Source organism: Oncorhynchus nerka, linkage group LG6 (genome assembly GCF_034236695.1).
Source record: "Oncorhynchus nerka isolate Pitt River linkage group LG6, Oner_Uvic_2.0, whole genome shotgun sequence".
Classification (NCBI taxonomy): Eukaryota; Metazoa; Chordata; class Actinopteri; order Salmoniformes; family Salmonidae; genus Oncorhynchus; species Oncorhynchus nerka.
In genome coordinates, this window is record NC_088401.1 from 50,814,583 (window position 1) to 50,828,189 (window position 13,607).

General features: G+C 42.4%; 1 protein-coding gene across 1 annotated transcript in view; it reads left to right on the forward strand.

Annotated features, from left to right (window-relative positions):
* Positions 1 to 13,607, forward strand: part of LOC115130029 (short transient receptor potential channel 7-like) — a 75,527-nt gene that overhangs the window by 30,110 nt on the left and 31,810 nt on the right. The window contains exons 5-7 of the mRNA XM_065019074.1: positions 1,355 to 1,571; positions 6,775 to 7,008; positions 12,923 to 13,187. Of these exons, the coding sequence (XP_064875146.1) occupies positions 1,355 to 1,571; positions 6,775 to 7,008; positions 12,923 to 13,187 (716 nt within the window). The remainder of the gene's footprint in view (positions 1 to 1,354; positions 1,572 to 6,774; positions 7,009 to 12,922; positions 13,188 to 13,607) is intronic.

The window sequence follows — 13,607 nt, forward strand, 5'->3', positions numbered from 1 at the left end:
AATGACCATTGTTATGTTTGGAGGAAAAAGGTGGAGGCTTGCAAGCTGAAGAACACCATCCCAACCGTGAAGCACAGGGGTGGCAGAATCATGTTGTGGGGGTGCTTTTCTGCAGGAGGGACTGGTGCACTTCACAAACTAGATGGCATCATGAGGAGGAAAATGATGTGGATATCATATCAACATCTCAAGACATCAGTCAGGAAGTTAAAGCTTGGTCGCAAATGTGTCTTCCAAATGGACAATGACCCCAAGCATACCTCCAAAGTTGTGGCAAAATTGCTTAAGGACAACAAAGTCAAGGTATTGGAGTGGCCATCACAAAGCCCTGACCTCAATCTTATAGAACATTTGTGGGCAGAACTGAAAAAGCATGTGTGAGCAAGGAGGCCTACAAACTTGACTCAGTTACACCAGCTCTGTCAGGAGGAATGGGCCAAATTCACCCAACGTATTGTGGGAAGCTTGTGGAATGCTACCTGACATGTTTGACCCAAGTTAAACAATTTAAAGGCAATGCTACAAAATATTAATTGAGTGTATTTAAACTTCTGACCCACTGGGAATGTGATGAAAGAAATAAAAGCTGAAATTAATCATTCACTCTACTATTATTCTGACATGATCCTAACTGACCTAAGACAGGGAATATTTACTAGGATTAAATGTCAGGGATTGTGGAAAACTGAGTTTAAATGTATTTGGCTAAGGTGTATGTAAACTTCCGACTTCAACTGTACGTACTGTAGATCGGAAACCAAAAATAAGTCAATAGGGCTAACTGGCTAGCTACTAGTACTGTTAGCTAGCCAGATAGCCACAAAGAATTGTTAGCTTGCTACCCACGAAGAATTGACATCTATCTTGCATAATATTAGTTTTAGGTCACTTTTGCCTGTTAAACTATCTGGTTAGCTACATTATTATGATTTACAAATAGCTAGCTGATAGTTACTGTATGAAGTAAAACGGTTGCTTTGTGTATATCTTGCTTTGTCTCTATTAATGCCTCTGGTTCCTGACCATAGGGTAGACCAGTTCCGTGTTCCCCAGTTCCATCTAGTTTATTACTCCTCCTGACAGTGATACTGTTTACCTTAACTGACTTCATAGGGGGAATGTAGTTTCTATACCATGTACACGTTTACCATGGTACTACATTTACATTTGAGTCATTTAGCAGATGCTCTTATCCAGACCAATCATCTTATGTTTGCTAGGTAAGTCAACCACATATCACATTCATAACAAGTTAAACCTCTCCTCAATCACCGAAGGCGAAGTGCTAGTAAGAAAAGAGAAAGGCAATTGTTGGTGCAAGTAACCAAGCAGGGTGTTTTTTGTCTTTGTCCAGCTGGGTCAGATCCTGAGAAGTCCCTTCATGAAGTTTGTGGCTCACGCAGTGTCCTTCACCCTCTTCCTGGGCCTGCTGGTCATCAACGCCTCGGACCGCTTCGAGGGGGTCAGGAACCTGCCCAACGAGACCATCACTGACCACCCTCGCCAGGTGTTCCGGGTCAAGACCACTCAGTTCTCCTGGACCGAGATGCTCATCATGAAATGCGTGCTGGGTGAGTAGGAGAGAGGGAGAAGGGGAGGGGGGTGGGAGAGAGAGAGAGGGGGAGGAAGGGAAAGACCGATGAATGGAGAGAGAGGTTGAAAGAAGGACAGAATGAGAATTCCATTGTTTTACTTTTAGATTTGTGTGTACTGTTGTGTATTGTTAGATATTACTGCACTGTTAGAGTTAGGAACACAAGCATTTCGCTACACCTGCAATAACATCTGCTAAATATGTGTATGTGACCGATAAAATTTGATTTGATTTGAGGAAGAATGAAAGGGATGGATTAAGAGAGAAAGAAAGGAACAAGGAAGGAAGAAATTGACAAATAAAAAGAGCTGGTGGAGGGGGCGATTAATGGCACACATACAGTTGATGTCGGATGTTTACATACACCCTAGACTAATCCATTTAAACTCAGTTTTTCACAGTTCCTGACATTTAGTCCTAGCAAAAAGTCCCCGTCTTAGAACAGTTAGAATCACCAATTTATTTTAAGAATGTGAAATGTCAGAATAATAGTAGAGAGAATGAATTATTTCAGCTTTTATTTCTTTCATCACATTCCCGGTGGGTCAGAAGTTTACATACACTCAATTAGTATTTGGTAGCATTGCCTTAAATTGTTTAACTTGGGTCAAATGTTTCAGGTAGCCTTCCACAAGCTTCCCACAATAAGTTGGGTGAATTTTTGGTCAATTCTTCCTGGCAGAGCTGGTGTAAACTGAGTCAGGTTTGTAGGCCTCCATGCTTGCACACACTTTTTCAGTTCTGCCCACACATTTTCTATAGGATTGAGATCAGGGCTTTGTGATGACCACTCCAATACCTTGACTTTGTTGTCCTTAAGACATTTTTTCACAACTTTGGAGTTATGCTTGGGGTCATTGTCCACTTGGAAGACCGGTTTGCGACCGAGCTTTAACTTCCTGACGGATGTTTTGAGATGTTGCTTCAATATATCCACATAATGTTCCTACCTCATGATGCCATCTAGTTTTGTGAAGTGCACCAGTCCCTCCTGAAGCAAAGCACCCCCACAACATGATGCTGCCACCACCTTGCTTCACGGTTGGGATGGTGTTCTTCGGCTTGCAAGCCTCCACCTTTTTCCTCCAAACATAACGATGGTCATTATGGCCAAACAGTTCTATTTTTGTTTCATCAGACCAGGGGACATTTCTCCAAAAAGTACGATCTTTGTCCCCATGTGCAGTTGCAAACCATAGTCTGTCTTTTTTATTGCGGTTTTGGAGCAGTGGCTTCTTCCTTGCTGAGCGGCCTTTCAGGTTATGTCGATATAGGACTTGTTTTACTGTGGATATAGATACCTTTGTACCTGTTTCCTCCAGCATCTTCACAAGGTCCTTTGCTGTTGTTCTGTGATGGATTTGCGTTTTTCGCTCCAAAGTACGTTCATCTCTAGGAGACAGAACGCGTCTCCTTCCTGAGCGGTATGACGGCTGCGTGGTCCCATGGTGTTTATACTTGCGTACTTTTGTTTGTACAGATGAACATGGTACCTTCAGGCGTTTGGAAATTGCTCCCAAGGATGAACCAGACCTGTGGAGGTCTACATTTTTTTTCTGAGGTCTTGGCTGATTTCTTTTGATTTTCCCATGATGTCAAGCAAAGAGGCAGTGAGTTTGAAGGTAGGCCTTGAAATACATCCACAGGTACTCCTCCAATTAACTGAAATTATGTCAATTAGCCTATCAGAAGCTTCTAAAGCAATGACATCATTTTCTGGAAATTTCCAAGCTGTTTAAATGCACAGTCAACTTAGTGTATGTAAACTCCTGACCCACTGGCATTGCGATACAGTGAATTATAAGTGAAATAATCTGTCAGTTAACAATTGTTGGAAAAATGACTTGCACAAAGTAGATGTCATAACCGACTTGCCAGAACTATAGTTTGTTATAAGGTGAATGCACCAATTTGTAAGTCGCTCTGGATAAGAGCGTCTGCTAAATGACTTAAATGTAAAATGTAAATGTTAACAAGAAATGTGTGGAGTGGTTGAAAAATTTGTTTTAATGTCTCCAACCTAAGTGTACAGTACGTAAACTTCCGACTTCAACTGTACACACTTAGAGCCAATAGATCAATCACAATAAAAACATCAGCTGGTTTCTCCGCCTCCTCACGCTTTCTCTCGTACCTCTTAACGTAGCAATATAATTTGTGTGTGTGTTTCCAGTAGGGATGGGGAGTGCCTGATTGCCTGTAAATCAATTACATTACCAGCAAAAATATTAGCGTTCAGATTACAGATACTTTTGAAAAACGTGGATTACTTTTAAATTCAGGAAGGATGTTTGTGAAAAAATACATTGGCACCTTTCTGTTTTCTCAATGACATTCAATTCAACATTGAAAAAAGGCACACGTTTAAGCTTGTTACACCTGAGGGAGTCTGTCCACAAGTCAGAGACAACTATGATGACACACCAAATGCGTTCCACACCAAATCCTTTTTCTCTTCTTCTAATGCCTCTTAAGGTTCAAGTAATCCAAAAGTATCTGAAAGCTATCAGATTGTTACTTTTTGGGTAATCCCACACTTACATTACTGATTACAATTTTGGACAGGTAACTGTAACAGATTACATTTAGAAAGTAACCTACCCAACCCTGGTTTCTAGTAGTGGCAGCGTTCTCTTCCCACCAAGAGTAGTTCTGTTCTTGAGCTGTTCTTGTCTATTAATGTTTTGTATTATGTCATGTTCTGTGTTTTGTGTGGATCCCAGGAAGAGTAGCAGCTGCTTTGCAACAGCTAATGGGGATCCAAATACAATAATGTAATAACAAATAACAAAACCAATTTCAGCCATAGTGTGTGTGTGAGCTGCTTAGAGTGTGTGTGAGCTGTTTAGAGTGTGTGTGAGCTGTTTAGAGTGTGTGTGAGCTGTTTAGAGTGTGTGTGAGCTGTTTAGAGTGTGTGTGAGCTGCTTAGAGTGTGTGTGAGCTGTTTAGAGTGTGTGTGAGCTGTTTAGAGTGTGTGTGAGCTGTTTAGAGTGTGTGTGAGCTGTTTAGAGTGTGTGTGAGCTGTTTAGAGTGTGTGTGAGCTGTTTAGAGTGTGTGTGAGCTGTTTAGAGTGTGTGTGAGCTGTTTAGAGTGTGTGTGAGCTGTTTAGAGTGTGTGTGAGCTGTTTAGAGTGTGTGTGAGCTGTTTAGAGTGTGTGCGTGAGCTGTTTAGAGTGTGTGTGAGCTGTTTAGAGTGTGCGTGAGCTGTTAGAGTGTGTGCTGTTTAGAGTGTGTGTGTGTGAGCTGCTTAGAGTGTGTGTGAGCTGTTTAGAGTGTGTGTGAGCTGTTTAGAGTGTGTGTGAGCTGTTTAGAGTGTGTGTGAGCTGCTTAGAGTGTGTGTGAGCTGTTTAGAGTGTGTGTGAGCTGTTTAGAGTGTGTGTGAGCTGCTTAGAGTGTGTGTGAGCTGTTTAGAGTGTGTGTGAGCTGCTTAGAGTGTGTGTGAGCTGTTTAGAGTGTGTGAGAGGTGTGCATGGTGCCACCTGAGGGAGACATTGATCATTTTAATTCTGTGGGCATTCTTTGAAGCTCCTGTAATTGTGGCACAGCGATGATACTGATTAGAGAAGCTTTTCAATGAGCCATTTTCTCCCTGTTTTGGCTGCGGAGATACACAGGTGTATCTGTGTGTGTGTGATACTGTAGTGGTGTTTATGTATTTGTTGGTCTCCTAATGTAAACTTCCGTTCAAAAGTTTGAGGTCACTTAGAAACGTCCTTGTTTTTGAACGAAAAAGCACATTTTTTTGCCTGTTAAAATAACATCAAATTGATCAGAAATATAGTGTAGACATTGTTAATGTTGTAAATGACTGTTGTAGCTGGAAACGGCTGATTTTTAATGGAATATCTTACATAGGCGTACAGAGGCCCAAAGAAGAGGCGACTCCGGGATGCTGGCCTTCTAGGCAGAGTTGCAAAGAAAAAGCCATATCTCAGACTGGCCAATAAAAATGAAAGATTAAGAACACAGACACTGGACAGAGGAACAATGCCTAGAAGGCCAGTATCCCGGAGTCGCCTCTTCGGCGTTGAGACTGGTGTTTTGCAAATACTATTTAATAAAGCTGCCAGTTGAGGACTTGTGAGGCGTCTTTTTCTCAAACTAGACACTAATGTACTTGTCCTCTTGCCCAGTTGTGCACCAGGGCCTCCCACTCCTCTTTATATTCTGATTAGAGCCAGTTTGTGCTGTTCTGTGAAAGGAGTAGTACACAGCATTGTACGACATCTTCAGTTTCTTGGCAATTTCTCGCATGGAATAGCCTTCATTTCTCAGAACAAGAATAGACTGATGAGGTTCAGAAGAAAGTTATTTGTTTTTGGCCATTTTGAGCCTGTAATCGCACCCACAAATGTTGATGCTCCAGATACTCAACTAGTTTAAAGGTCAGTTTTATTGCTTCTTTAATCAGCATAACAATTTTCAGCTGTGCTAACATTATTGCAAAAGGGTATAATGATGATCAATTAGTCTTTTAAAATTATAAACTTCGATTAGCTAACACAACATGTCACGTTTGTTGTATGTAGGAGACCAAGGCGCAGCGTGGTATGCGTACATACTTCTTTTATTAAAGAAAGAACACTGAACAAACTAACAAAACGACCGTGAAGCTATATAAACGAGTGCTGACAGGCAACTACACATAGACATAAGAACCCACAAATACCCTATGGAAATGGCTACCTAAATATGGTCCCCAATCAGAGACAACGATAAACAGCTGCCTCAGATTGGGAACCAATTCAGGCCAACATAAAAATAAAAAGAACCCTAGACAAGGAAAAAACTAACATATCCACCCTAGTCACACCCTGACCTAACCAAAATAATAAAGAAAACAAAGATAACTAAGGTCAGGGCGTGACAACGTGCCATTGGAACACAGGAGTGATGGTTGCGGATAGTGGGCATATGTAGATATTTAATTAAAAATCTGCTGTTTCCAGCTACAATAGTCATTTACACAATTAACAATGTCTACACTGTATTTCTGATCAATTTGATGTTATTTTAACGGGCAGAAAAATTGCTTTTCTTTCAAAAACAAGTGACCCCAAACGTTTGAACAATAGTGTAGATTTAAAATGACTGTGTACCCACCCGATATGATCTCTTGGAAGTATGTGTTGTGTTAATGTGTGCTCTCTCTTTCTCTCTCTCTCTCTCTCCCTCCCTCAGGTATGATCTGGTCGGAGGTCAAGGAGATCTGGGTGGACGGTCCTAGAGAGTATGTGATGCACCTGTGGAATGTGTTAGACTTCGGCATGTTGTCTATCTTTGTGGCTTCGTTCACCGCTCGGTTCATGGCCTTCCTCAAGGCCTCGAAGGCCCAGCTGTACGTCGACCAGTTTGTCACCGACGAAGACATCCGCAACGCATCACTACCTACAGAGGTAGCCTACTACACCTATGGTTCGTAGAAATATACCGTTGGCATTCTCATTTTCTACCCTTCTACAAGGGCCTACATTAACGACTGTGGACCGGTGCCCTACCCTTCCCAGTACACTGCTCGCGCTCTCTAATCACTGCTGTCATCTTGTGGTGTAAGGCTGTTATGACATGGCTGTTTACAGTAAGCTACGGTCTGCATGCACATGCATATGATAGCCTCCCCACTGTTTAAACATTAGTTCTGAAACAGCCAACACACGCGATGACACACTCGGTCACATACCCCAAAGCTGTTATAATTGTCTGTGTGTGTGTGTGTGTGTGTGTGTTGGTCCTCTCGTTTCTGTGCTTTCCAGAGGTGTTCTGGTGTTCCCCTGATGTGTATTCAAAGAATAGGGTGTAGATCAGCTTTAATATTGCAGATAGATTGTGGCTTCCATCAATGTAATTGTCTGCATCATTTACAATCCCCCATAAATATATTTTGTAAATATACATATAAAAAAAATATATAGGGCCTCCCGAGTGGCGCAGTGGTCTATATAGCGGTGTGTGTATATATATATATATATTTTTTTTTTTTTTTTTTAAACCTAAATGGAGTAAACTAATGGACAACAACACTTAGGCTTCTACTTCCAGCTTTTACATATTACATACATTTTACAGGGAGAATATTTTACAATAGTTTTACAATATTTTACAATACAACTACCCTCAACCTCTCCCATCAATCTCTGAAGAATATGCAGTTTTGATTTCTGTTTCCCATTTATTTTTTGTATTACAAAAAAATACTCATGTTTAACCTTTCTTTAACTAGACAAGTCAGTTTTTCAACTGTGCTGTTTAACAAAGGCTCTGAACCTACAGTGCATTCGGAAAGTATTCCTGACCCCTTCCCTTTTCCACATTTTGTCACGTTACATTCTAAAATGTACCGTAACTCGTAATTCGAAAATGGGTTAAACATATTTTCTTCTCATCAATCTACACACAATAAAAACAGAAATCATTTACTTACAGAAGTATTCAGACTCTTTGCTATGAGACTCGAAATTGAGCTCAGGTGCATCCTGTTTCCATTGATCATCCTTGAGATGTTTCTACAACTTGACTGGAGTCCACCTGTGGTAAATTCAATTGATTGGAAATGATTTGGGGTGGCAGGTAGCCTAGTGGTTAGAGCGTTGGGCCAGTAACCGAAAGATTCCCAATCTGACAAGGTAAACATTTGTCGTTCTGCACCTGAACAAGGCAGTTAACCCACTGTTCCTAGGCCGTCATTGTAAATAAGAATTTGTGACTGACTTTCCTAGTTAAATAAAATGTACATTTTTTTGGAAAGGCACACATCTGTCTATATAAGGTCCCACAGTTGAGAGTGCATGTCAGAGCAAACACCAAGCCATTAGGTCGAAGGAATTGTCCGTAGAGCCCCCGAGACAGGATTGTGTCAAGGCACAGATTTGGGAAAGGGTACCAAAACATTTCTGCAGCATTGAAGGTCCCCAAGAACACAGTAGCCTCAATCATTCTTAAATGGAAGAAGTTTGGAACCACCAAGACTCCTCCTAGATCTGGCTACCCGGCCAAACTAAGCAATCGGGGAAGAAGGGCCTTGGTCAGGGAGGTGACCAAGAACCCGATGGTAACTCTGACAGAGCTCCAGAGTTCCTCTGTGGAGATGAGAGAACCTTCCAGAAGGACAACCATCTCTGCAGCATTCCACCAATCAGGCCTTTATGGTAGAGTGGCCAGATGAAAGCCACTTCTCAGTAAAAGGCATGTGACAGCCCACTTGGAATTTGTCAAAATGCACCTAAAGGACTCTCAGACCATGAGAAACAAGATTCTCTGGTCTGATGAAACCAAGATTGAACTCTTTGGCCTGAATGCCAAGCATCACGTCTGGAGGAAACCTGGCACCATCCCTACGGTGAAGCATGGAGGTGGCAACATCATGCTGTGGAGATGTTGTTCAGCGGCAGGGACTGGGAGACTAGTCAGGATCGAGGGAAAGATGAACCAAGCAAAGTACAGCGAGATCCTTGATGAAAACCTCTCCCAGAGTGCTCAGGACCTCAGACTGGGGCGAAGGTTCATCATCCAATAGGACAATGACCCTAAGCACACAGCCAAGACAACGCAGGAGTGGCTTCGGGACAAGTTTCTGAATGTCCTTGAGTGGACAAGCTAGAGCCCGTACTTTAACCTGATCGAACATCTCTGGAGATATCTGAAAATAGCTGTGCAGTGATGCTCCTCATCCACCCTGACAGAGCGTGAGAGGATCTGCAGAGAACAATGGGAGAAACTTCCCAAATACAGATGTGCCAAGCTTGTAGCTTCATACCTAAGAATGTAATTGCGGCCAAATGTGCTTCAACAAAGTACTGAGTAAAGGGTCTGAATACTTATGTAAATGTAATATATATTTTTTTGTGTTTTATGTGTTTTATTTGTAACACGTGTAAAAGGCAAAATGTCTAAAAACCTGTTTTTTGCTTTGTAATTATAGGGTATTGTGTGTAGGTTGATAAGGGGGGGGGGGATAATTTAATCAATTTTAGAATAAGGCTGTAACGTCACAAAATGTGGAAAAAGTAAGGGGTCTGAATACTTTCCGAATGCACATTTTATGGATACAGTATATTTTACATTTAGTTCTTGTTATTTTTCGTCCCACCCTTCAGCTCCACTCAACCCCTCGCATCTAATCTCTAAATACCATCCCGTTTTGATTTCTAAGTGTTACACCTTGCCTTTTTGTAATTGCACTACGCAGGCAAGTTGTCCAATACTCGCTCCAAGTTGTCCAATATTCACTCCAACTTGTCCAATATTCACTTAAGAGTTTGCTCTCCCCTATCATCAAACAAGTACTACTGAGAAGACGAAGCTCACTTCCTTTTGTCTTATCAGATAGTCACAGTTCATATACAAGCTCTTCTTTCTCTGTTTAAAATCTTTCTTTCAACTAGCTCTCACAGTCTCACACCAGAATTAGATGTTCATCCATGTTTCTCAAACGTCAAATTACAACGTGTTTAAGGTTCCCTTTTAGGCATTAACTCCACATGTTTAGGTTTAAGTTTAGGCATTCATTCCGAAATCTTAAACTGGAACTGACAGCGTTTGACCTACTTTGCAGATATGAAACAAACAGACACATCATAATATCAGTCAAAAAATATAGAATTCCCAATTTATGCTACAAAACCAACTTCATAAGAGGTTTTAAAAATAGGTTACATTTTCTGCCTCGTGGCGCAGCGCTCTAAGGCACTGCATCGCAGTGTTGTGCTGTCACTACAGCATCGGGTTAGATCCCAGGCTATGGCATTTACCGGCCATGACCGGGAGTTCCATAGGGTGGCGCACAATTGGCCCAGCGTTGGGAGGTTTTAGCTGGGGGGCTTTACTTGGCTCATCACGCTCTAGGGACTTCTTGTGGTGGGTCGGGCGACTGCAGGCTGACTTCCATCATCGGTTGAACAGTGTTTCCTCCGACACATTGGTGAAGCTGGCTTCCTGGTTAAGCGAGCGGGTGTTATAAGAAGAGTGGTTTGGCGGGTCAAATTTCGGAGGACGCCTGACTCGGCCTTCGCCTCTCCTGAGCCCGTTGGGGAGTTGCAATGATGAGACAAGATCTTAATCATGAAAAAAGGGGTACTTTTTTAAATAAACGGTTACACTACCGTTCAAAAGTTTGTCAGAAAAGCAACATTTTTGTCCATTAAAATAACATCAAATTGATCAGAAATACATCAAATTGATCAGACATGCAGTGTAGACCTAATGTTGTAAATTACTATTGTAGCTGGAAACAGCTGATTTTTAATGGAATATCTACATAGGCGTACATAGGCCCATTATCAGCAGCCATCACTCTTGTGTTCCAATGGCACGTTGTGTTAGCTAATCCAAGTTCATAATTTTAAAAGGCTAATTGATCATTAGAAAACCCTTCTGCAATTATGTTAGTACAGCTGAAAACTGTTATGCTGATGAAAGATGCAATAAAACTGGCCTTCTGTAGACTAGTTGAGTATCTGGAGCATCAGCATTTGTGGGTTCGATTATAGGCTCAAAATGTCCAGAAAAAAATAACTTTCTTCTGAAACTTGTCAGTCTATTCTTGTCCTGAGAAATGAAGGCTATTCCATGCGAGAAATTGCTAATAAACTGAAGATCTCGTTCAACGCTGTGTACTACTCCCTTCACTGAACAGTGCGAACTGGCTCTAACCAGAATAGAAAGAGGAGTGGGAGACCCCGGTGCACAACAGCAAGAGGACAAGTACATTGTGTCTAGTTTGAGAAACAGACGCCTCACAAGTCCTCAACTGGCATCTCATTAAATAGTACCAGCAAAACCACCAGTCTCAACGTCAACAGTGAAGAGGCGACTCTTGGATTCTGGCTTTCTAGGCAGAGTTGCAAAGAAAAAGCCATATCTGACTGGCCAATAAAAATAAAAGATTAAGATGGGCAAAAGAACACAGAGGAACTCTGCCTAGAAGGCCAGCATCCCAGAGTCGCCTCTTCACTCTTGAGCTCAGAATAACTATTCAACACTCAACACCCGTTGAATATGGCCAGTGTCATTCAACGTTGGCAAAACAGCATAATTAAATTGTTGCCAGCATCACAGTTGCAGTCACCAACCCTAAAAACAGCCTAACCAGCTCTGCTAGGGCAAGTAAAATGGTCAGAGTGAGCTGTTCTCTCATTTGTGTCTGGAAGTAGCTAGCAAGCTAGCCAACGTTAGCCAGTTAGCTTGGGTGCTTGACTGCTGTTGTTAAGACAGAAGGCTTTGATCAACCCTACTTGGCCAGAATGTCCAGTGTGTGCTCTGAACGCTCCTTAGAGATGGGCGGGGCTAAAGCTCAAGAGGGTGTGGACGATGTAGACAAAGAAGAGGTCTCCAGTAGGTGTCCTATAACATTCAAAGGCCATTTTCTCAAAAGTGGTGTTACAAGTTTATCAACTTTCAAAGCAGAATTACCTCCCATTGTTCTTCAACTGTTGTGTGTACCCTTTTCTAGCTCTGTGTCTCTACTTTTATCCAAAGTAAAAAAATATTTAAAAAACATTTCAAGTTTTGCTACATCAAACTGGGTGTATATGAGCAGATTTAATGTTGCTAAAATGCTGTCTGTTCCACTTTAATGTTAGGCATTAACTCTGAATGGTTAAGGTAAAGGTCAAGGTATGGGATAGGCTTAAAACAAAAGTCTCAAAAACAACATTCTATCGCTGGATTTGAACTTGCAACCTTTGGAATCAGAGGTAGGTGCCTACAATTATCTGCCATCCCTGCCCACAACACCCTAGCAGTCCACAACACCCTAGCAGTCCACAACACCCTAGCAGTCCACAACACCCTAGCAGTCCACAACACCCTAGCAGTCCACAACACCCTAGCAGCGCACAATGTTGCCCCTTGTGGCCGGTTTTCACATCACCTCCCGACATCCTCAGACATGGATGGACGTCAAATACTGACTTATCATGGGGTGACCTGGCTGCTTTCTTTTTTTGGTTACTCTTCTCTTTTCCACACACTCTTCTCTTTTCCACACACTCTTCTCTTTTCCACACACTCTTCTCTTTTCCACACACTCTTCTCTTTTCCACACACTCTTCTCTTTTCCACACACTCTTCTCTTTTCCACACACTCTTCTCTTTTTCACATTCTCTCCCTACGGTGTGTCTCAGCCAGGAATAAGTGGCGTCCATCGGACCCCCAGATCATCTCGGAGGGTCTGTATGCCATCGCTGTGGTGCTGAGTTTCTCCCTTCCCCTCCCCTCCCTCTTTCAGCCAGGAATAAGTGGCGTCCATCGGACCCCCAGATCATCTCGGAGGGTCTGTATGCCATCGCTGTGGTGCTGAGTTTCTCCCTTCCCCTCCCCTCCCTCTTTCAGCCAGGAATAAGTGGCGTCCATCGGACCCCCAGATCATCTCGGAGGGTCTGTATGCCATCGCTGTGGTGCTGAGTTTCTCCCGCATTGCCTACATCCTGCCCGCCAACGAGAGCTTCGGCCCCCTCCAGATCTCCCTGGGCCGGACGGTGAAGGACATCTTCAAGTTCATGGTCATCTTCATTATGGTGTTTGTGGCCTTCATGATCGGCATGTTCAACCTCTACTCGTATTACCTAGGAGCCAAGTACAACCCTGCCTTCACCACGTGAGTGAGAAAATACAATACACATCCTGCACACACACACACACACACACACACACTGAAACACACACAAATGGAAGATTAGTGAGATGAGTGAAACACATCTTTTTTTTTGGGGGGGGGATTAAGTGACATGTTATTTAGGAAAGATACTGGTGGAATCCCACAAGGTCACCTTTCTTTCAAAGCTCTTTTCTGACAGGACAAGTGGAAGTAGTGTCTGGCTACATCTCTGTCCAGTTTATCAGTGGAAATCCACTATGATGTTTTCTGGAACCAGCTGGTCCTTTCACATCAGTGATGACAGGCACATTTACTTTTATTTAATGTCCGCCTGTTGATTTTATAGCAACGTCGCAAAGTGATCAGTCTTTATCCTGTGGCAGGCTCGTTTAAGAACCATTTGTCAACAATTATTTCAGA